Source organism: Camelus dromedarius, chromosome 23 (assembly GCF_036321535.1).
Source record: "Camelus dromedarius isolate mCamDro1 chromosome 23, mCamDro1.pat, whole genome shotgun sequence".
In the NCBI taxonomy this organism is placed as follows: Eukaryota; Metazoa; Chordata; class Mammalia; order Artiodactyla; family Camelidae; genus Camelus; species Camelus dromedarius.
In genome coordinates this window covers 3,924,346-3,947,858 of record NC_087458.1, presented here as the reverse complement: position 1 = coordinate 3,947,858, position 23,513 = coordinate 3,924,346, and the positions used below count along the sequence as shown (strand labels likewise).

General features: G+C 51.0%; 2 protein-coding genes and 1 long non-coding RNA gene across 18 annotated transcripts; 1 reads left to right on the top strand and 2 right to left on the bottom strand.

Moving 5' to 3' along the window:
* The first annotated feature begins 575 nt into the window (after nt 1-575).
* On the top strand, nt 576-9,437 carry LOC135318962 (uncharacterized). Of its 7 annotated transcripts, none has more exons than XR_010377438.1 (5): nt 576-649; nt 1,278-1,446; nt 4,871-4,977; nt 5,480-6,344; nt 7,093-9,437. It is a non-coding gene; the product is annotated as an uncharacterized LOC135318962 (long non-coding RNA). The 7 variants fall into 7 exon arrangements; XR_010377442.1 differs by having other exon boundaries at nt 576-653; XR_010377443.1 differs by lacking the exon at nt 1,278-1,446 and having other exon boundaries at nt 577-649.
* ECM1 (extracellular matrix protein 1) lies at nt 1,968-7,215 on the bottom strand. Its single transcript, XM_010996728.3, has 11 exons — nt 7,084-7,215; nt 5,843-5,905; nt 5,660-5,761; nt 5,465-5,542; nt 5,290-5,370; nt 4,737-4,751; nt 4,262-4,584; nt 3,626-4,000; nt 2,889-3,109; nt 2,632-2,719; nt 1,968-2,198 (listed from the first exon to the last, which is right to left on the bottom strand). Exons 1-11 carry the CDS (start codon nt 7,151-7,153, stop codon nt 1,968-1,970), a joined length of 1,647 nt encoding a protein of 548 aa, XP_010995030.1. The 5' UTR covers nt 7,154-7,215.
* On the bottom strand, nt 7,735-18,892 carry TARS2 (threonyl-tRNA synthetase 2, mitochondrial). Of its 10 annotated transcripts, none has more exons than XM_064477720.1 (18): nt 18,764-18,892; nt 18,241-18,437; nt 17,807-17,930; nt 16,974-17,098; nt 15,923-16,040; nt 15,740-15,804; nt 15,285-15,381; nt 13,995-14,141; nt 13,706-13,804; nt 13,183-13,400; nt 12,526-12,688; nt 12,170-12,307; nt 11,913-11,990; nt 10,189-10,289; nt 9,875-9,976; nt 9,691-9,763; nt 9,004-9,118; nt 7,735-8,102 (listed from the first exon to the last, which is right to left on the bottom strand). In XM_064477720.1, the coding sequence occupies exons 1-18, from the start codon at nt 18,827-18,829 to the stop codon at nt 7,954-7,956; spliced, it is 2,175 nt and encodes a 724-aa protein (XP_064333790.1). In that variant the 5' UTR covers nt 18,830-18,892; the 3' UTR covers nt 7,735-7,953. The 10 variants fall into 10 exon arrangements, with proteins under 10 accessions (XP_064333790.1, XP_031292357.1, XP_064333788.1 ...); XM_031436497.2 differs by having other exon boundaries at nt 15,303-15,381; XM_064477718.1 differs by having other exon boundaries at nt 18,755-18,864.
* Between the last annotated feature and the right edge of the window lie 4,621 nt (nt 18,893-23,513).

The following is a 23,513-nucleotide window of genomic DNA, read 5'->3' as shown; positions in this document are numbered from 1 at the left end:
CCACCTCTTCCATTTAATAGTTCGCCAATCCCTAAAGAGAATTATTTCCGTTAACTCTCAGCTCATGATGTTTATATCTATTGAGCACTTGATATTCTTTCATTATAGCTGCTTACTACTGCTTTCCCGGTCTCCTCCCCGGTAGACTATAAACTCCTCGGGGCTGTCGTCCAACCCGTCCCTCTCCTCTCCAGACTCCGCGCTACGCTTTGCCCATACAGTCCTTAAAGCACCTCCGGGAAGCTCCTGTTGAGACAGAGCCCTTTAAAGATGCCTCTGCCGGCAGAGCCGCCCGCCCGTCCCTCCACAGGCCGGGGCTCCTCCCCGCGAGCTGGTTCGGACCCGGACCCGGAGGGCTGACGAGCTGATCGGGTGGTGGAAAGAACCCACCCCGCTCTCTTCCCGCCCAGTCCTGCCCTCCAGCGGCGGTCGGCAAGGCGTCGGATGTCCGCGCAGGCGCGCTGACGCTCTCCGAGAGCGAGACCCGAGCGTGGGGCCCTTGCTGCGCAGGCCCGGGCGGGTGGGCGGGCTTGCCGGCCTAGGGGCGGGGCCCGGGAGGTTCGCGCCCGCTCATTGGCTCCCGTGCTGACGGACAGGCGAAGAAGATGCTGAGACGCTGCTGGGTTAGAAACAGCCATGCGAGCAAAATGTAAGTAAGTAAATAGATGGAGGAGTCGGGGACGGAATGGCGGGTGTCGGTTTGAGAGCTGCTGGGGCTCAGCTAGTCCCCGGCTGGTCCAGGACGGCACTCCCTGTTTCACTCTCTTCCGCCATAGCCTGGGCCAGAGAGGATCTGCTTTCTGGAAAGTTGTCCAGGCAGCAGAGTCACAGAGGACTCGTCCCTGCCGGACCTGAGTCTTCATTACCATTCTTGCAGCACCAGCCTGGAGGCTCCGGTTTCTGGAGGGCAGCCTCGAAGGGCCGCAGGGTCCCGCTACCGTGTGGTCTAGCTCGGGTCTGGGAGCTACCGCTCAGGCATTGGCAAGGCAGGGCACTGTCCGTACAGGCTTCCCAGGTTGCTGCCTGACTGCCGACTGACTATTCATTGTAAAAGGCAAATCTGAGCACATCCTCTGCTCCAAATCGCCGGCGCCCTCGCGGCAGAGGCGCCCAGATCCACTTTAAACTTTGCGGATGAGTCATTCGTGATGCGTTTCTGCTGATCTTTCTAGTCACATCTGGGAGGAACTACCACCAGTCAGGTCCTTTCAACCTTTGTGTTTCTGCATGAGCTGCCCCCTCCCCTCCGCCATACCTACCCCTTGCATTCTCTACAGCTCTCCTGGAGAAGCTCCGACCTCAGCCCCGCAGAGGCCTTCCTTGGTGTCCACGCACTGCCCCCAGCCCTCCTCCCAGCTCTGGCCGGGTTATCGCCTGCTCCAAGCATCCTGGCGCTCTGGCAGCCCTGTGCCACAACACTAATCCCACCTGCCAGGTTCCTGGAATGTGAGCAACCTGATGGAAGAAACTGTGTGTTATTGGGATGTGTGGTCTAGCCTAGTACACATCAATAGGAGTTCAATATATGAATGAGTAAACACATGGACTCCAAGGATCAAAAGTGAAGATTGAAAAACGTCAGGCAGGGCTGTGGCATTTTGGGGGGCTCACCAAAGATATGAGCCATGTCCTTTTCACTTCTGAATCCTGGTAGCCAGTTAACAAAGTGACATTCCTTTAAAATATGTGAATAAATTCAAGATGACAAATAGTGAAGCTAAGCAGTTTAGTTATGGTCCCAACACAGCCTGTGTAAGGACTTCTGCTCAGCTAGTGGGGGTGGGGCACTAGGCCTCAGGGGCCAGTCACTGAAGAAAATCTGGACAGGCTTAGGAGGGTGTGTTTGTGTGAGACATTACAGACAACAATGAGGCCAAATCCAAGAGGTGTTTACTGTAAGGAGTATTCCAGGAGGGTGGGGTGGGGCGGGGTTCCCCCAATCTGATCCTCCAAGGCTGTGGGGTGACTCACTCTTCCTTGGGCTCATGGGTGGGGCTGAAATTTGTTCCCTGAGTTGGGTCCTGCTCCCCCTGGCCCTTGGCATCCCCAGTGTCTCCAGCCACTAGAGCCACATTCCTCAGATAATTAGTGTTGAAGCAGTTGATCTGTTCATCCCCAGGACTCAGTTTACAGCAGAGGGCAGAGTCTCGCCAGAAGTTACGTCGGGGGCCACACAGGTCATCGATGAAGGCTGATTTCTGATGAAGGAGTAAAACAGAGATGGTGGGGTCAGAGGGTTGTTAGAGGTCAGGTAAGGCTATTTGGGTGCCCAAAGCCCCTCTTCCCTCAGCTTCTACTGCTCTCTTTGTGCACCCCTTCCTGGGGCTGAGAGAGTACTAGGCTGCCTTCCACAGCTAGGCTCCTTGTGACCTTGTGACAGACAGATGTGAACACCTAGAAATGTCAGAAGCTAGAGGCCCGGAGAAGGCATAATAGGAACTTGGAAGTGGAGAGCAGATCGGGTCAAGAATGAAGACTTCTGGAACTAAGAAAAAAGATCTTCCCACTAGTCTTCATTGTTTCTGTGGGCTGGTTTGAGGCACTAAAAGAAGGGGTAGCCAGCAGTCCAGCTCCCTCACTCCCCACCCCCGCATTCCTTTGAAGACTGTGACCTCCTGCCCTCACACTCACTTCCTCCTCGGCACAGCAGGCCTGCTCTGGAAATGGCAGTTCACAGCAGTGGGCAGTCATGTTCCGGATCAGCCCAGGAATCTGCTTACTATGTTGGGGGGAAAAGGGCAGAAGTCAAAGTCTCTGGGTATCCCCAGACATCAAAATGGTGCTTGTAGACCATGATTTTGCTTTTCCCAAGAGTGTCCCAGAGGGTGCCCCAGAAGGGAGGTTTTGGGGAAGGGAAGAGAGTTGGAGGAGAACTGGACAAGACTTACTGCTTGGTGAGAACCCTTTGATTTCCACAGAGATGGCTCATGAGGTTGGGGGTGACTCGGCTGAGGTCAAGGGTCAAGATGTCCCGGTCATAGTTGGGATAAGGAGCCCGACGGGCAAAGCACTCATCGCGGGCAGGGCTAGGAGGGTAGTGGCAACACGAGTGGTGGTGGGTCTTTATAGCCTGTTCCCAATCACAGTATCCATCAAGGGTATCCTCCCACTGTGGGCCAGAGAGAGGGAAGTCAGAAGCTAGGACCCTTGGCCCCTTCTCTCCTGAACTTCTGCTTCCCTTACTGCCCCATGTTATGAGATGAGGGATGCCCAGCCCCGGTGCCAAAAAGGAAGGGCGAAGAACCAGAGGGCAAGGAGGCAGCTGTGGTTGTATGGGGTCGGGAAGGTGGAAAGGCAGAAGCACAGATGAGGTTCCAAGCTGGCCACAGGAGATGAGCTGGAACGGGAGACGGAGAGGGTCAGGTGAGGCCAGAGCTGGACGGATGGTTGGCAGACAGGTGCATGTGTGGGATCTTGGGTGGACGAGACCAGGAGTGCAGGATGAAGATGCATGACGAATAGACTCAGACGAGGAACACAGTGGATGGGCGGACACTCTCAAGCAGACAAACGGGCATACGCGCTCACAGTGGGTAGGTACATGGATGAATGGGCCGGTGGGATCAGAGGTCGGAGATGGGTGGGCAGGCAGAGAGGCTCTCGGGATGCTGGGATGCCCACTTACAGCCTTCCATGTACAGGTGTGGTTGTTCCCCTGCCGGCAGCAGCGCTGGAACTCCCCCTCCAGGCGGGTCAGAGCCTGCAGCTGCCTTTGGATGGGGTCAGTAGCTGGGAGGTTGCGCGGCACAGAGCGGAAGCGTCTTAGGTGGCAGATGTTCTTGATATTGTCCAGTGTGGGAAGCCCCGGGGGAAAAGGCAGCTCAGGGCCCGAGGAAATACCAGGCTGGCGGCTGGGGCAGGCCCGGAGCTGATAGTGTGGCCGGGGAGCTTCCTCCTGGAAGCAGGAGAATCGAGCCTCCCCCTGCTGTTTGCAGCACCAGTGGGCTCGGGTCTTGACCGAGAACTCGGCCTCACAGAACCGGGTCATCGCGTCCTCCCACTAGAGCGAGAGGGGTGGATCAGCCCAGCAGCCCACTGTCCACATTCCTGTCTTCCTCCAGAGAAGGACCCCGGGCAGGCAGACAGGGAAGAGGCAGAGGCCGTGCTCTGCTCCTCTAGCACACCGAGGAGGCTCACGGTCAGGCCAGTCAAAGGGACCTGAGGTTCCTACACCCCAGGCCTAGGCCTCTAGTCCTTGAAACACACGTATACCGTCTAGAGGGTTAAAGAACACCTGCAAAGTCAAGAGCCCAACCCTTACCACGAGTTTTGCACAGTCCAAGCGGTTTGTGTGGCTGTGACAGCGGCAGCAGCGGGAATATCCAGTCTCCAGGAGATTGAGGGTCTCACCCTGGCGACTAAGGTGGGAGAAGCCAGTCTGGGGCAGGTTCCAAGGGCCGTACACCACATGCTGACGATTAGGAAGGCAGATCTGGTCCAGGTTGTCTGGAGAAGGCCGACCGGGGGGGAAGCCATCCAGCCGGTGGCCCCAGCCCCCGCGGGATCGGCCCTGTTGGCAGTGCAGGGCTGGATTCCAGGACTCAGGCTCTGGGGGCTTGTGATTCATGAAGGCGGCTGACTTGTCTAGAAAGTGGAAAACAGAGTGGGAAGGGGAAACATGTGGAGGAATAGAGAAAGGCTGGATTGAGTCAGAAGGTTTGAGAGAACTTGGGGTTGAGGAGAAAGAGTTGGGAGGATATGGGGAAAAGAGGAAGAAATGAACTTGTGGCTCTTACCTTCAGAATGACTGACTGAAAGGCAAAGAGAAGTAAGTCATAAAAGGTGTCACCCTTACAGCCCCCACCCCAGCCCCTAGTCCAGCCTGCTCCCTGTGCTGCTGCCCCAGGCTCAGGACCCTTGCTTCCCCCAGCGCCCTCCAGCGGCTGAGCACTTAAGCAGGAGGATGGACAGACCGACGCTGTCACTCGCTCGCTCTCTGCTTAGACTGGAAGGTCACGTCTTCTTGATATAGGAAAGGTGGGTGCATGAACAGAAAGCATGTTGGGAGGGGCCTCTCTAAAAGATGGGGACCTGGCCAGTTCCCATTCATAAGAAGGAACTCAGTAGAGAAGCAAGCGAAAATAAATGCTACTTTTGTGTCATTTAACCTCATAAGTTTATAAAATAGGTATTATTTCCCCAATCTTATAATGAAGACACTAAGGCTTGGAGAGGTAGCTCACCCCAGGCAACGACACAGCTAGTAAGTGGCAGAGCCCCAAAGGCCGTGCTCGTCAGGCCGTCAGCCAAGGGCAGGCAGGAGGGTAAACAGGGGAAGGAGGCTCTTACCTTCCTTCTGCTCCGTAGGGAGCTGGGGAGGGGGCAGCTCTTCTTGGAGGGGGATGGCTTCCTGAGGAAGAGGGGGATCCCCTGCAGGATAGGGTGAGGGCACAAAGAAGCAAGGATCAGACTGATGTCAGCAAGATGTAGTGGGCTGGAGGCAAGGAAACAGGCAAGCACTCACCTTTCTTTCCCACAGGGAGTGGAGGGGGCTGCTCCTCCTCCTGGACAGGGATGGCTTCCTGAGAGCGAGAGGGCCGCACTACAGAAAGGGGAGTGTGTGAGTAGCTCCCCCTTCCTCCCCTTCCCACCACAGATCAGGAAGTAAGCCAGGCAGAAGACCGGAGGTGCAGCTGAGACACGTGCATGGTGCACTTACCTTCACTCTGCCCCTCAAAGTGAGGGCTATGCTGAGAGGTGTCAGGGTGATCCTGGGGGAGGGCTCTGGACAGGGGTGGGGAAGGGGGTGCAGCATAGCCAACTAGAGGCAAGAAGGGAGATGGTCAGAGCCTTCATTTCCTCCTGGACCCCCAATCCCATGCCACTGTCCCAAACTCTTTACCTTCTTGGAGGTGGTGGGTGAGGTGCTCTGGCCCCAGCTCCTTCTGCCCTGGAGCCTTAAAGCCTGGAAGAGGAAAGGTGAGTCAGGGGGCATTTTGAGGGGCCCTTTCCTGGCCCTGAGAATGGGAAGGGGAGGAGGTGGAGGTCAAGAGCTTAAAAAGATGACCAAGACACTAGAAGCTTCTCTGTATTGTTCCTGCCCCACTTCCCTAAGCCACTGGCAACACACCTAGTCGTGACTGAGCGGGTTCTGAGAAACCCTGTGATAATCCTACAGCCTCACCTTTACCAGGCACGAAGCCTTGGGTCTCCCAAGTCCAGGCCTAAAGGGAATGTGACACATGGGGCTGGGGAGGAAGGCCTTAATCTCCTGTCAGCATCTTTCCCTCAGGGCTTCTGGGCTCTCCCCGGAGTCTGGACCTTAAATTGGCTGGAGTTTCACCTGCCTGTCTCTTCCACCCTCCCACCTACTCCAGGTCCTTTAAACATCTTTGGACTTTCTGGTAAGGAGCCCACCCAGAAGCTGAAGTGCTTCCCCTCCAGCTAGTCTCAATTTAGGACCTGGGGAACCCGGATGGTTCAAGACTCCTGAAGCAAATCACCCCACAGCCACAGGGAAAGGAATGGCTTGTTGCTGATCTGTAGTCACAAAAGACTACGACCTGGGAGGAACGAGACGGGGCCTTGCAGAGATAGACTAGATCTATGACGCTCTCTCAGGTTTCCCTCAGTAGCGTCCTGTTTGGTATCCAAGCAGATAACGTGTGTGCGAGCGAGCGTGGCCATGCCGGGCCCCCTGTGGATGGCTGAGACCCTCTCATCTCCTCTCCTAACCAGCCAGGGGCCGGTCAGGGCTCTCTGGGTCAGCAGACTGGTTTTGAGCAGCCTGGCAGCCCCTTCTTCCTCTCTCCTCTGCCAAAGAGGCCCCACATATATATCCTCCTCAGACAGAAGCCCATTAATTACTCTGTGAATCCACCCATCCCCTCAGGAGTTGTCCATTTGACTCCAATTATGTGCTTCTAGGCAGCGAACTCTAGGAGCCCCTTTCTTTCTGTGCCCCTGCTCCCCCGCCCTGGTTAAAGGCCCCAGTGCCCAGGCCTACTGAGGGCCTGCTCAGAAACGGGCATTCAAGCGGGGATCTTCCTGCTGGTGAGGAGCCAGCCAGGATGGCTAGCCCCCGGCCCCCGGCCCGTGCTGGCCAGGACCCCTTCCCCAGTGCTGGCTCCAACCCCAGCTCACCTTCCTCAGAGGCTACAGAAGCAACAGCCAAACAGGCCAAGACCAAGGCTGCTCTGGACCTGGTCCCCATCCTGGGGCAAGGACTGGTTGGCGGCCACCCAGGTAGGTCCTCAAAGGCAGATCTGATTTGAAGGGCTGGGCAGCTGGGAGCCTGCTTCTCCAGTCGCTCTGACTGCTGTTGTGAGCTTCAGGGCCGGTTCCCTCTCCTTTTTATATGGCTGTCTGGGGATGGCTCCCGCCCTCCTCAGCTTCCTGCCGTGACTCAGGCCCAGCTGCTCCTCCTTCCAGACACTCCTTCCAAACTCACCCTGAAGCCTCCTGAGAGGATTGAGAAGAATGGAGGTGAACCCAACCCCAAGAGAAACTTATTCTGAGAGTCATGGAGCATGAGGAGTCTGAGGCCTTATTTCAGGCCTCAGTGCCTGCATTTGCAGGCCGCTTCTGTGGAGAACGGATCTGACACCCTGCTGGACTGGGACTGGGGAGACCGGGCACCGAGGAGAGGGACAGGGCAGCTACCCCGGGAGCTCCCCTACCAGTGAGAAGCCTGGGCTGTCCTCTTTCAATTCCTCCAACCCCCAGGACAAAAGAGAGGGAGAAACTCAAATTCCTTTTCATGTCCCCATCAGGAGTCAGAGATGAAGACACACATCCAGTAGCTTCAAGTTTATTATTTTTAGTTTCACTCTCCTCACATCCAAACAGCGACAGCTCCCCTAGACCAAACCTCTTTTCTGGAGAGCAGATTCATGTCTACATGAGTTCTGAGGGGCCCGGGGGACTCCAGACTCTGTCAGTTAGGTTGGGCTCTCCGGCGTTAAGCAGGGCTGGTGGCTCCTGCAGGTCTGAGCCACATCTACATACGGATGCTCAGAACATTTCTTCGGCATTTGGGGCCCTGCTGTTCTGCAGCTCCAGGAGCCGCTGCGCAGCCTCCGCCAGGTCCCATTCCCCAAGTTGACGGTTATCTCGAGTCCGAATGTTCACTGTTCTCTTAGTCTGCTCTTTCTGGCCAACCACTGCAGGAAGAGGGGAGGTTTGGGAATCTCGGGGTAAATTTATCCAGAGGATATCTCCTTCTGCCATGCAGAAATGTCAGAGACCTAAACCTTGAGCAGGGGTGGGAGCTCGGACGTGGTTCCAGGAAAGGATATATTTAGCTGTCTCTTGCTCGAGTTAGTTCTCTGCTCATCCTGAAGAGATAATGGAATGTTCCGGACATTCTATTACGTGTCTTATCACTTCCACTCAGGAGCGCAGGAGTCAGAGATAGGAGGGTCAGCCAAAGAGAGACAAACAGATAAAGAAGCAGACACAAGAAACTGTGTGTGTACGTGTGTGGACGTTAGAGAAAGGGGAGGGCAGTGGAGTGGAGCACACACGTGCAGGTCCCCAGGGTCGCGGGGCGGCCTGCTCCCGGTGCCGGCTGTGCACAGCTAGAGTCAGGTAATCCGGCTGAGAGGTTTCTGCTCCCTGCCTTCAGGACAGAGCTTTGAACCTCGGAAAATGGAAAAGAGGAGCAAGGTAGGCCTAGACTTTTTTCCTTAACGCCTTTCTCATCTCATAGGGCTGGGTTGACTCCATCTAGGTCTAGAATAAACAAAGCTAATTAATGCCTTATTAACTCTTCCTGTCCCTTTCTCTCTGATGCTCCCTCGGTTAATTAACCTAACAGACACCAAGAGCTAGGGCGGAGGTAAGAAGAAAACTGTCCTGAGGGTCAGAGGTGGCGGTCAGGGGAAGGAACCCAGGGCCCAGATGTCTCAGGCACTCTGAACCCTGGCTCCTGCCCAGCCCAGGTAATGAGCCCCAGTTAACCGAAATATGCAGACGACCAAACTCAATAGATAGGAAAGAAGAACACAGAGGCCAGGTGGAGGAGTGTAGGGCTCTGGGGGTCTGTGCTGCCAGGTCACTTACCGAATAGAAAATTGTAGTGGGCGAGCTGAGCCCGGCGGACTCTCCGGCCGAGAGTCAGCCCGGGGTCAGCATCCAGGTCGGCGGCCAGTCCCACGGCTCGCAGGCTCTGCTGGGCCTGGGGCAGAGGATCAGTGACAGCAACTTGATTTAATGGAGGGCTGAGGAGCTGGAACAGCCTGACGCTAATTTTCCTCACGCTCCCCCATTGGCTCCTCCTTCCTCTGCCTCAAGGCTCTCCAGTCCGCAGGGACGACCCCTCCTGACTCCCGGCCCCCGCAGCTTCCCTGTCTGCCTCCTGCTGGAGCTGAGCCCGCCAAGGCTTCCCTGGGCTCTGCCTGTTTCTAGGCTCCACTCTACCCAACCAGCTGCTCGGTTCTGGTACCATTCATATCTTTCTCTCTAGAAAGGAAAAATAAAACCAACATTTTATCGAAGCCTGCTTTAGTGCCAAGGGCTCTGTTGTCAGCATTTAACATTTATTGTTTAATTTTCACACATCTCCACAAGGCAAGAATTAGCTCATTTTTTGGATGTGGAATCCCCAGCACACAGGCCAGCAGCCATTCAAGCCCAGCCTTGTGACTCCAAGTGCTGTGCCCCTCTCTCCACCCAGCGTGGCCTCTACCGCCCACTGCTCGGTCCCTGTTAGTCCTGCTCCGGCCTCCGTCCTTACCCCCAACTCCTCACCTCTCTGGCATATTCCTCTTGCTCAGCCCCCACAGGAATGACCACCACCTGGAACGGGGACAGCCACAGGGGCCTGATTGAGAGAACAGAGGAGGGCAAGTTACTTACCCCGGCTCTGACCACACCTGTGGCCACAGGGAACAGATCCTAGAAGGAAACAGAAATCTGGGGTCAGGGGTCTCACCATTTTCCCCCACAGCTTTCTGCCAGCACTCCCAACATCCTTTCCACAGAACCGAGCACTGCTCGATGAATGAGGACTGGACGCTCCAGGGCCCCCGCCTGCCTTGGAGGGAAAGAGGAAGGGGGATGGAATGGAGCAGTGTCACAAAACCTGTACCCAAGATCACTTTCCAGTTTCCAAGAACGCTTCAGTCCTGGCAAGGGAGGGTGGGAAGGGTTTGGTTTAGTTTTTAGGGTCACAGGTAGAAAGGGGAGTTGTTCTCCACCTATTCTATGAGCAGCCAAGGGAAAAGGGGACAGGGCAAGGTTCTGTACCCCCTGTACTGGAGGTCAAATCTCAGGGGCAGCTGGAAGTCAAGCTGGATTGTTCCACACTGATGGGGTCGACCCAGGGCATCATGGAGGTGCACATCAATCTGGAGGAGACAGAAGGGAGGACGTGAGAGGCACCAGCATCAGTACCCTCCATTATGCACGCCAGCCCTTCTGCCCACCCACGCCCCAGGCTGTGTGGAGAGACGGTCAGCCAGCTGCTTCATACTCTACTCTCTTGCTGGCAGCAGCTCTTTCCACTTAATACTGGTGTAATATCAGGGACACCGATACTCACACGAATGGCACATCCACGGCCTGGCCTCTCAATTCCTTGAGTTCCCCACCTCAGAGACCTTCGCCTGCACCTGCACTATAGCTGTACCCTTCATCCTGTCATCACCCAGAACAGCTGCACCTCCGAAACAGCCCATCAGATAGCCATCTCTTGTCTTTCCACCTCTGACAATTATTCCTATTAATAGCTCTTCAGTTTCCTGGTTCCTTAACTCCTCTTTTTTCTTCCCATTGACAGACCTCTCGGCTTCTCCCACCTTTGCTTCTTTCCCCATGCAGCTGTAACCACTCTCCCTGGTTCCCCAGTATCATTGATCTTCTGTCACATCCACAGGACAAAACCCCTCCCTGGTGGCACCCTTGCCTCCCACCATCTTGGTCCTGTAACAGAAGTGCCCAGTGCTGCCCAACATGTCACATCCCCCACAGACGCAAAAACAGGGATAGATGCAAATCAACTCAAGAAACCCTTGCTCTGCTAGCAAATCCTCTGGCGGCCCTAATCAGCTCCGCGTCCATTTCTCAAGGATTTAAGCTCTCTCCTCTCTTCCTATCTTCAGCTCCCTCACTGACCACAATCCTCTCCCTACTCCCATCTCAGCAAATGATCCTGGCTCCTATCTCATGATGAATTCTGATATCATGAGACAAGAAAACGTCTCAGCTTCTACCACCACACCTATACGTTTCCTTCCTGCTGCCCTCCCAACAACGGCGAAGGCAATCCTTTCTGCAGAGAGCTCGCGATCCTACCCCTCAAACGGCCCCAGAACTTCCTTCTGCTGAAAGCCCTTCCACAACCTCAACTTCTCCCTGACCCAGACGGGATCCCTCTCATCACCGCATTTAAACATTCGCAAGTCTCTCTTTTCATCAACATCCCTGTTGATCTGTCAGCTACTCTCCTCTGCCTTCATAAGAGCCAAAGTTCTTGAAAGAGTTTGTTCATTCACTTCTGACTTCACCCTAGCCCCCAATTTACCAAAAAATGGTCGCTCAAAACCTTACAGCCTTTTCACTAAATCCAGCAGACACTTCTCAGTCGTCTCCCCCATGACTTTTCACTGTTTCCACCTTGCCACGTGAGTTTTCACCCTTCACCACATTTTCTCCTACGATGTTGCCCCCGAAACACCTCTTTACTTGGCCAACAATACCTTTCAGATTGGAAAGCGATTCCTGCAGGAAGCCGTTCCTGACCCTCCTGACAACACACTCCTGTGGCGCCTACGCAGCGCGGACCCCATGCTGCTGAGCCGCCCTGCGTACCTCCCACAGCCCTCACCAGACCTGAGTTCCACGGGGGCAGGAAGTGTATTGCTCTTCTTTAAATCCTACATGAGTTTAAAAATATCCCTTCATATCTATTAAGTATTTAATAAAACAAACAAAAAAAATTCAAATAAGACTCTAACCAGGGTCCCCATTACCTTAGGCCCATAGAAGGCACCATCTCCAGGGTTAAGGTCCCAGGGTTCGCCAAATTCTTCCAGGGCCTGTTGAAGGACCTTCAGAGGAAAGGAGACAAGAGAAGAATATGTCACCTTTGACTTTATGAGCAACATATCCCACTAGTCCCCCGTAAACGACCCTCTCAGCATCTGCTTCTACGGAGACCCTGATTCCCACCTGCCATCCCCCTCCATCGGCTGGTTTATCTGCCTCTGCTTCCCTACCACCTGCTCACCTGCTCAGCCTGGTCCCAAAGGCAAGGCTCTCCTAGGAAGCCAGATGGCCGGGTAGACAGTGCCAGGTGGAAGGAGAAGCCAAGGACAGCGTAGACAGAGCGGAGGAAATCAAGGCAGCTTCGGATCTCTGCTTCCAGCTTTGAGCAGGAAATAAGGGCAGGTGAGCTGCTAGCTAGAGCTCTGGGGTGATGGCAATTTTGGGGAGAGAGGGCAAAAACATAGAGGGAAATTGGGGATAGAATATAGTTGAATTGCAGTATATAAAGAGGGCAACTGAGGGTCAGGAATGCTGGTGGTTCGCAAGGAGAATGAACGGTGGCTCAGAAATGCTTTGGTGGAGCTGGGGAAGGGCCACCTGAGCCGGGGCACAGAAGATGTGAGCGTCATCCTGCTGGAAGCGCCGCAGCCGGGTCAGTCCCCCTAGGCTGCCAGAGGCCTCGGCCCGGTGCAGGGCCCCGAAGTCTGCCAGTCGCAGGGGCAGCTCTCGCCAGGATCTGGGTCGGTGGGCGAACATCAAGCTGAAGTTGGAGTAGGGGGAGGTCAGGACCACAGTGAAAACGAGCCCCTGAAGACTGCTCTTCTACCCAGGCTGCCTGCTTCCCTTCCCCGCACCATCAGCTAACACCCTCTCTGGCCTCGGCATGCCTCTCACTGAGTCCTGACAACCCCACTCATCACAGTCTGGGCCCTGCCTGGTTCAGAAGTGAATTTCTCAGTAACAGTAATAATAGACATCATTTACTGTTGTCCCTCTGTGTGATAGGCACTGAAGTGAAAGAGGAACCTTAGGCAGCAACTCCAAACCCTAGATGTTACACATAAGGAGACTGAGGCTTAGGGAGGTAACAGTGAATCTCCCAAATTCATGTGTTAGCTGGAGCGCAGATTCAAGACTCAAATCAGGTGTCCCAATACTATTCCAAGGTGCCTTCTTAATATTACTTAATATTTAGCAACCCGGCTGCCTAGCCCTAGCCCTGGGAGGACCAAGGCCTCCTGGATCCCAGCTCACCAGTGTGCAGGGCAGTTCATGGGCTTGAGGGCGAGGGTGTCTGTGGGACGACTGGTGTGGTGGTCATTCTGGGAGCAGGTGGGCCTGTCAGAGCCTGGGGTCTGCAGGGCAAACATGTCTTCCCGATAATGCTCCCAGTGCCCGGACTGTTCCCAGAGTTTTGTAGAAAACAGCGTAGGGGTTTTCACTTCTGAGAAACCACGGCGGGTGTACTCGGCCTGGAGAGGAAGGTACAGACACAGAAGGCCAGGGAGGCACACGGGGACAGAGGAGGCAGAGTGGCAGCTGTGAGATTCTTCCGGGCCCTCAGGTTGTGCAGATCACAGCCACAACCCAGTCAGCGCCACGGTCCCTCCCTGTGCTCCCCTTCCGCAGAGCACACACTTCTATTATCTTGAGAAAGGTCACTAGCACTTTGCAACGTTTATGTTTATGCTTCTAATCCCCCTCTTTAACACCTGGCTTCTTCAAAGCTTTTAGTCCCTCCCCAGTCCTCCTTCCCCTGGTCTAGTGTTCTCCTTACCCTGATAAAAGCCACCAGTGCATTATACACCCTTGTCCCTCGAGGAAGGAAGAAGCAGCTCCCAGGACTCAGTTCATGGAAGAAAAAGAGCTCTTGTTCCTGGGGTCAGGAATGGCAATGGTCACTTAAAGGGGGATGTGAGGGCTTGGGAAACCAGGAGAGATAACTGACAAAGCGGCTTGCCTGTGGGATTCTGAATCTGCTCCCAATTTCACAACCAGGTTCCTTCGTCTCTCTCCAACCCTTATAATCACCCCCTGCCCCACCACCCCTTTCCCCGTCTCGGTACCTTCCCAATGCGCCGGTGGTCCCGTAACTCTGCTTCCTCCCTCCATTCTTCCCAGGCCCTCAACTCCTCTGCTGTGGGGAAGGAAATCCCTGACACTCTCTGCAGTGTCTCTGGGGCACCTGAAAACCTCCATGAGGATGATGAGTTCTGTGGGAAGACACAGAGTCCAAGGGAAGAAGGGGAGGACTGAAGCCACCCAATCTCTTTCAATCCTCATATGATACTCTCGCTGTAAGCAGCACAAGTGTGCCACCGGACAGCAGTCCCATCTCATCTCTCTCTACCTCCTTCCCCACCATCACCACCAGCAGGATGGCCACCACTATCTTTCAGATACCGCTTGTCACGTTTACAGCCTTGGAGGTGCCTGAGCCTTGATTTCCATGTATGTCCTGCCCAATTCTAACCTTACCCTGCCACATCTTTTTCTCCCCATTCTCACCACCACTGCCCTCCGAGCATACCTGTACTTCATCCCTTCCCGTTCTAATCACTGACTGCTCAGAAGTAACCCTAAGCTCTGGTCAAATATCAGTCTATCTGTCCCCTCATCAATTTCCCAGATGGCTGCGAGGACACTCAACATCCCAAACTGGGTCCTATTCCTGGCTACCTGACATGCAAATGTCTCTACTTGCTCTTTATTTAAACAACAGTACTAATAAGAAACAGCCTGCATTTTACAGCACTTGTAACTTTTCCCCAAACTCTTCCTCTCGTGTTAGTTGATGTGTATGATGCGGATCTGCTCGTAGGACAGGAATATCAGCCTCATTTGATTGATGGGGAAATGAATAAGGAGATTTACCCAAGGTCACACACTTCATCAGTGGCAGAGACAGGACTAGCACAGTGCTTTTTGATCTACATATCTGCCTCTCTCCCTGCTCCCTGCTCCCTGCTCCCATTCCAACTAATAACTCACCTTGCCCAGGAGCAGTATTTGCATAAAGGGCCTGCCCTTGACTTAGAGTACCCTCTCTGTGCCTGTCAAACTGTGTTCCACACCCGCTCTCTCCACAGGAGCCTTCCCTACGTGACCCTGTCCAGCCTGTTCATGCCCTTCCTCTCCATCTTCCTTAGCACTGATGTCTGACTGTGGGGTTGGAACTGGCTTCTGGGCCCTGGAGGGTGTCCAGTAACTGTCATCAGACTGGGAGTTTCTAGAAGCGAGGGACTAAGCATCTTTCTTATTCTGGACCCCCCCCCCCCTTAGCTGTCAGAGAAGGATAGAGGGTCCTCTTCCCATTCCTCAGCTCATGCCAGTGAAAACAGGAATCTCAGTCTAACCTGGCCCTCACAACTGACCGTTAGCAGCTTCAGGCCTCCAATCTGTCCAGTATGCCGAAGGTGCGGGCCCCGGCAAAGATCAACCAACAGGCCACACCTGGGAGGAAGAAGGGGCCAGTTAGTGATTTCCAAATTCTTTTTTTAATTTTATTTTTAATGGAGGCACTGGGGATTGAACCCAGGACCTCGTGCATGCTAAGCATGCGCTCTACCACTGAGCTTTACCCTCCCCCCAATTTCCAAATTCTTCAGCTTCTAGCTTCCTCCCTCTCAGGGCCTTCAGCTGACAGAAAGAGGAAGTGAAGATCTTTTCCACAGAGAAAGCAAAGTGAGATAAAAATCAGTTCCCATTTCTTTTTGGGGACTACCCTCTATCTTCTCTCCCTTATTCCTTTCTGGCCTTCTCCAGTGCATCCCCATCTCTTCCTGTTTCCCTCAATCTTGACAACCCTCACCCATATACTGTTGCCGTTGGACCTGTCACTTTCTCCTCGATCAGGCGAAGCTTAAAGGGGTTATCCTGGAAGAAGGGAAGAATGCAGACAAGTCTTTATTCCCAGAGGACATCCTGGGAGAGAGCCACCCCCTTCCCTCATGCCTCTAGATCATCCTCCTAACCCTGTGTGCCTCCACCCCACCTTGAAGAGCTGACGCAGCTGGTCCTGGGAAGCCTCTAGTCTCCGGAAGGGCTGCGCAGCAGCGGCAAGCTCCCTGCAAACCCGCTCCAGAGCAGGCAGCTCTGAGCCCCGGACTGTCCTGGAATGATGAGAGTTGGCTGGTTTCCATCCCCTAAGGAGCATCACCTGGGTGACACATCTGTTGGCTACGGGGATGAAATCCAGAAATAACTAGAACTATTGGCAAAGACAGACAAACTAGGGGGAAACACAAATAGCAAATCAGGTACAGCATTGAGAGCTGGAATGCAGAATAATATTCAATATCTTGTAATAACCTATAATGGAAAAGAATCTGAAAAAGATTTATATCTAAATCACTCTGCTGTATACCTGAAAGTAACACAATATTGTAATTCTAGTGTAGTTCAATTTTTAAAAAGTTTAAAATAATAAAAAAATTTACAGTTAGAGCAAAAGGTCTATGTACGAAATTAAATGTTGAATGCAGACAAGCTAAATAAACAAAACTAGAGCAATAGTAAAGTAAAAGCTGAAGAATTCATAAAGGCTAGAGAAGGTAAGTTTTAAGCAGAATTAGAAAATGAAGGACATGGACTAGTGGAGAATGTGGTGCCAGGTCACAGCTGAGGCAGGAAGGGACCCTCTTCCCAACTTTCTTTCTCCTCCAAACTGAACATGCCCAAGGCCCCAGAAACCACCCCAGCAAATGGGTACAAACTTTAAGTTATAAGATGAACAAGGCCTGAGGAATTATGTATAGCATGGTGGCTACAGTTGATAAATTCTGTATTGCATAATTGAAATTTTCTAAAAGTAGATCTTAAGCATTCTCATACACACAAAAAAGCATGTGATAATTAATTTGATCATGGCAATCCTTTCACAATGTATACGTGTATCAAATCACCACGAGTACACTTTAAATATATAATTTTATGTCAATTACACCTTAAAAAAAAAAAAACCTGAAAAATGAAATAAAATACGGTGCAATCTCTAAAAAAGAAACCACCCCAGAACCATTCCCTTCCTTCTCTGCATTGCTCACCGTTCCTTCCCCAGGAAGAAATCATGGTAGAAGCCACATTCTGTGCTCGGACCTTGGCAGAGGACAGCACCTAGGAGTTGTTCAGCTGCTGCCCCCAGGACATGGGTGCTGGAGTGCCAGAACACCTAGGTTCACAAGAAAGGAGTTCATGAGCTTGTAACCTTCTCCTTTAGCCCCTGGCTTTCTGATCCTCTCCTCGGAGAAGCTGGTGTGAAAACCAGCAGGGTCTCCTAGGAATAACTACCACAGAATGGGGAACCTGACCTGTGGGGTGACCACTAAACAGTAAAAACAAAAACAAACAAAAAACCCCACAAAAACTGAATATAAAAGAAGGAAGAAGGCCAGCAGGAATAGTGCAGAGAAGAGAGTGAGCCCCACTCCTCAGTGCTTCTCGGTCCTGGAGTACAGAAGTAGGAGGCCAGTCAGTTTTCATGCCACCCAAGCTGACAAGAAGAAAAGTGGAGAGGAGGCCAGGTTGTGTGCTCAGTTGTGGGAGCCACATTACAATTAAATATACCACACAGATGACTTATAATGTGTGTCTCAAGAGCTAGGGTGAGGGGGACAAACTGGCATATTATCCTTTTATTTTCAACTTAGTATCTCTCCCTTTCACTAGCACAAGTGATCACCGCTTAACAGACCTAGGCTGAGGAAAACTTTTCATTCTACGTTCTTCCAGCTTAGCCAGGAACAAAGACAAGCAATCTGTGGCCTCCCATGCAACTGCAAACAGAGAAACTAGAGCAAAAGAAATAAATGCTAGAAACACCCACTTTAACACCTCTTAGTTTAGTAGCCACTGTACCCCCAATAAGGAAGAAACTTACTGCTTTCCCCTCTGGGGAATCGAATGTCAGAAATCTGAGATCAGAATCTGTCTCCAATGGCCGCTCCAGATCATAAGGCTCTCCATTCACTTGAGCAGCCACTGCAGTATCTGCCAGTTTTGAACTTCAGCAGTGACAGATGCAGATAAAGAAAAAGACAAGGTTAAAATCCACAAAGGATGAGAGGGACTAATCTCTTAGCAACTCCAAACTGGCAAAGGAAATGTGTTACCAGAGCAATAGAATCCATTGTTTCCCCCCATGCATAGCAGAGGAAGGGCAGAAACTATGAAAGTAATGCATGTAAAAAGAGATCCTCGAGAAAGGCTATCTTAATGGGGATGGAATAAACAAGCAGAATTATTTCCCTGTTCAGGTGGAGAAAGTTTGGAGGTAGAAAGATTATCCTAGTAGGCATAGGATGAGCCTGGTACCTGATCTGCTGGGCTAGTTGGTAAGGGGTTGTCTTCCATGCCACAGCGTCCACTTTCTGACCTCCAGGAAGTGATATCCTGATAGCCCGGTGTTCCTTCTGTGCCATGCTTTCTAACCTCTTTACCTGGGCAGTCCATAGCTCCTCAAAAAGGCCACGCCGCTCTACCAACCAGTTTGGAGGGGTCGGCACAGCTGCCTGGAGAGAAAGATGTTAGGAGGTAACACAAGTCCCATCATTCCTTCTCGGGATTCTGGATAGTGGGAAATGAGGTCATTTAAATGGCCGTGGTCCTAATTCCTAGTCTTTAAAAGGACTAGGTGATACAGGGCCCTAGGCTGGGAGCCCTACGCTCCCCCGGCTGCTGACCCTAGTAAAAAGATGGGGCATCTACAGGCTAGGGTAGCCGGGTCCAATGACGCAGGGCGGGAGTAGAAGGTGTCAGGCTGGGTTGAGAGCCTACACTTTGCGCTTCCGCTAGGCTGGGTTCGATAGGGTTCGGAACTTTTGGGTACCTCACGCACCGTGTGCAGCCCGCAGGCTTGAAACCCTGGGAGCCGGAGCAGCCGCCACCTCTGACACAGCCCCATGTTCCTTCCGATCCCAGCTATATCCTCAAATAAACGATCGCTGCTTCTCCTTCACCAGATTCCTCATTGGCTTCTGGCCCAACAATATCCATGCTTATTGGTTATTACAGCTGCCACTCCACTCTAGGACCGCCTCCAGGAACTGCGAGGAGGTACACCCGACACAGCACGAGCAGCGGTGTGGGTGGTTCCGGCTGACCGGAAGACCCGAACTGTTACACAAACGGGCAATTCCCGAGATCTGAAGAGTTTCAGCCTAAAGTGGCAGTAAGATACCCTGCGGCTTTGAGGAAGGGGCAAGAAAAGTCTCCAGAGAGAGAGTGGGAGAAAAACGGACGAGTAGTCATTGCCCTTCAACCATAAGTTTTCTTTCACATAGTTTTCACTGGCAGGTAGGAAACACGTAAGACTTTGGAACGAGACAGACCTAGTGTCCTGGATCACTATGTAAAAATTTTGGTAAATTTCTTAACTTTTTCTAAGCCTCAATTTTCTCACCTATAAAATGGGAATAATAATAGTATAATTATGAATTGTTGAGGTTGATTTTATGTAAATTATCTAATATACTGTGCAGTACACGGTAATAGGCAACAATAGCGACAAGCTATGAGAATAAATGAATATATAACAACTTTGAGGCTGGGGCAAAGAATCTGAAGAGGGTGCATCTTGGAGTCCCTTCAAACTCATGGTGCTTAAAGAGGGCTCTTAGAGACCTCTTAATCTTACAAATGAGGAATTTAAGGGAAGAGAAGGTAAATGATTTAAGATCAAACAGTAAGCGCTGATGCTGGTTTCTAAATGCAAGTCTTGTATTCTTATACCACACCAGATTTCTCTGGTAATAGAGTTTACTCCCAATATAATTTGCCCATCACTTCAGAAAGAAGTGCCTGACCCTAGAATATTAGCTCTCTGTTTCCTACACAAGACCTTTGCCTCTCATTCCCATCCTAGCTCTCAACTTCCTTTATCCCTTCTCTTCCCTGTTATATCTAGAACACAGGACTAGATACAATTTGTTTTACACAGTAAAAATTTAAACATGGCCAGGTTTGTAATAAAAAATGAGAAATGAGCTTGAGGGCAGCTGTGAGGTCTTCAGTAATTCCCATTAGTTCCCTCACCTGGGGGTGGGGATGGTTGGAGTTTGTTCTCAAGTTTCCAGTGGTGATGAAATCAAGGATTGTGGAGGAAGAGCTGTCAGAGAAAGATGTTTAATCTAGATTTCCAGAGGCCAGAGGTTCTGTCTGGGAGAGGGAGCAGTTGGTCTGTGTCATAGGCACCACCACTTTGGATCTTGGCTCCATCTTCTGATATGTTAGACACCCTGAAATACAAAAAGAAAGAGACAAGACTGTGGAAGAGGAAGATTACTTGTGACTGAGTGTGTGTGTGTGTGTGTGTGTGTGTGTGTGTGGTTGGGAGAAGGTACTGAGAATTTTAAAATGGCATTCAGAAAAAGTGTGACAACAGGTAGAACTTTTCCCATGGCTCTGACCAAAAGGAACAGGGGAATATTACATTGCAGGCAACAAAATGGTAGGCACTCAATAAATATTGAGTTAAGAACGTACCAATTGCTGTATTGACTTGAAACTCCATAGGATACATATACTGACACATACCTTCTTTAATCATTCTACTTTGTAAGGATAGCAGAGGGATGATGGAATAAGTAAATTACACTGTTATGGTAGCTCCCCACACTCATCCCTCAAACACTTACTGACTGCTTACTGTGTGCAATGCACTGAGCTGGGTGCTCAGAAGATGCCAATCAATCAATCAACTACTACATCGTTGCCTGTGTAACCTGTGTTGCAGTGGAGGGAGGAAGACAGGAATGTCAAGAGTTAGTCCGTTCCTCCTTGTGTAGCAAGCAAGCCAGCAAGCAAGCAGGCAAGAGCAAGCTAGCCGAGGCCAACTCATTAACCGCTAGTTCTTCTACAGCTTCTGATTTGTGACCAGCATGTCTTAGCCTCGGAATTTTAACCCCTTAGCCTTCCTGGGAAATATCTATTCCTGAAACTGCTCTTACTTCCACCAGAATATCACAGAACAACTATGTGCCAAGCACCATGCCTTCACTATCTCATTTATCTCCTAGAAGCCCAACAAGTAGTAGGTCTTCTTATACTCCCTTTAAAACATTAAAAATGACCCTCAGAGCAGTCAAGCCCCAGTCCATCTGAATCCAAGGCCTGTTTATGCCATGCTATTCTGTCTCTCTGGGACCAGGGTAATCATGATGCATCACATTTAATACACCTGCCTTTTTCTCTCCAGGGTACACTTCTTGGAACTTTGGGGCCTATGAGGCCTTAATATGGGGTAGAGAGAAGGGTCAAATAATAAGTCAAGAAAAGAGGCATCTTACCAAATTTTCTCTACCAGACTAGGGTTAAGGAAAAAGAAGAATTTAGGAAGTAATGCCAGATTTCACAGACATTTAGGGAAAGGGAATCCTCAGTAAAGGGTATCCTCGACCCTGTCAATTCTGGGAACTCCTCAGCCTGACTCCACTCTCAGAATAGACATCCTGTTAGCTAAACCTTTGGTTGAGGAGGTATTATTTTTATAATCATAAACTGTACATAAGAATTCTCTCACTGAAGGTGAAGTACGTTTCTCACTTGTCATCAGGATCAGTATATGACTCCAAATCTTAGTTTGTAGAAGCAAAATTTTCTTGCACCAAAGAGGTAGAAAAGATACTGGAAGTAAAAAAGAGAAATGTAAGAAGGTAAAGAAGGTTTGTACCATTGCCACCAAATGCTTTTGAGGCCTAAAGATCTAGCCAAGTGGCTAACGCTACAGTAGTAGGTAGTGTGGGGAGGTAATTCCACCCCCGGCCCCGTACTAATGAAGATCGAGGATAGGGTCTAGCTTTTATTTTAACTTTGCTCTAAAGACGCCATAAAGGGAGAGAAAGTCCAGCCAAATTTGCTGAGTAAATCAAGGAGGGGAAGCATCCTACCAGGGGGATGGGGACACTGTGAACTTTGCTTTGAAAACAAAGCCTTAGGCTCCCCTAAAATCTCTACTAAGATTTCCCTTTCCCAAGACATCTGAGTCTGTAGAAGAGAAACAAGGTAACAGCCACCTCCACCTCTGCCTTTTAAATGACCCTGGTTTGTCAGGTGAAGACCAAAGGAAAAATATGGAGAAGTCTCCCAAACACAGGAGTCAGTGCAGGTACGCGGCAACTGGTTTGATGCTGAAGTAAAAACAGCCAAAAAACAAACAAGCAAACAAAAACAAAGAAAGAGCAAAGTTCTCTGAAAGAAGGTCCTAGATACATCTAGAGAAATATACAACTGTGCTCCACTACCCAATAACCAAGATTTCAAATTAATACTTTACTAATCCCCTTTGGTCTCAACAACGATTGGCTACTTAGAAAATATGGGACCTTAAGTATTGTCTCACGTAGGTGCAAGGGATTCCTAGCCAGGGATGAGAAAACAAGGAACTCGATGCTGCCCATCTCCTTTCTACCCATTCCAAATGAAATACCCCAAGAAAAACGGAGGAAATTTCAAGTTGTCCTATCTCCTCCTTTCCACAAATTATGCAGCAAAGAACTTAATTCTCAAAAAGGGGGTACAATGGGAAGGGAAAGGAAGTAATGTTGGAACATCTAACTTGCTAGGAACCCCAACAGATCTGGGGTGTAATGGTTTAAGCCAACACCCTTTTGAGTCAAACACAAAAAGCCTAGTCTATATTTGTTCTCTGTTGGTGCTGCTCACTAGCCCCTCCACCTGTATCTGGGTTTTCAACTTATGATACGTTATGGTGAGAACAAGGAGAAAGGATAGGAAAAAAATTGAAATAATGGAACCGTAACTGTAACATCATGAAATGTAATTCTAAATAGATCTCAGCCTTCTTATCCCGTTCCCCTCAAAGTTGTAACTAAGCATTAAAGGCTTTTCCTGTCCTTCCCCGGCAGCTAGTCAGAAATAATTCGATATATAACTTTACACTGCTCTTGGTCCTTTAAAACACATGTGCTTTTGTTTACCCCTACATGGGGGAAGGGAGAACAGGATGTTTACCTAAGGGCCGATATCTCACTGACAGGTGTCCCTCTTGCGGCTTTGTCTCTGTAGCCTCAATGAGTTATTACTCAGCAGTCGTGCAGGGCAGCTGACCAGACTTGTCCAGTTACTCATAAACAAGTATGAGAAACACCTCAGTACCCCAAAACCCATTCCGTGTCACCGTCTACATACATGAGCTGGTAACTCATCCCTCGCATTCCAGATTGGCTTAAAGAAAACAATTTCAGTGAAGTTAATATACTTTCAACATGTCCACAAAGGCCAATGAGAAATTCTAAGAACTGTTGCTTCCTTGGGGTGAAGACAGGAATCAGGAGGGCAAGTCAAGGTCCCAAGAGGGGGCCCGGAAGAGGGCGAGCCGGATTCCAGGAGCAGCCCGCACAGAGCTACACCCTACCTGCTGGGTGTGCTCCTCACCCGCTGCTATTTCCAAAGTGTCTGGTGACACGAGTTTCACATAATCAAGGCTGCTGTCTGGAGCCTTCTACCCTGCCGGTGACCCAGGCCGGGTCTCGATGCAGTGACTCTTCATCCCTTCACCCAACATTCCATTTATTAGGCCTCACTGGGTTATGAAAAAAGGGATGGTGCAAAGTTTGTGTAGCTTCTGT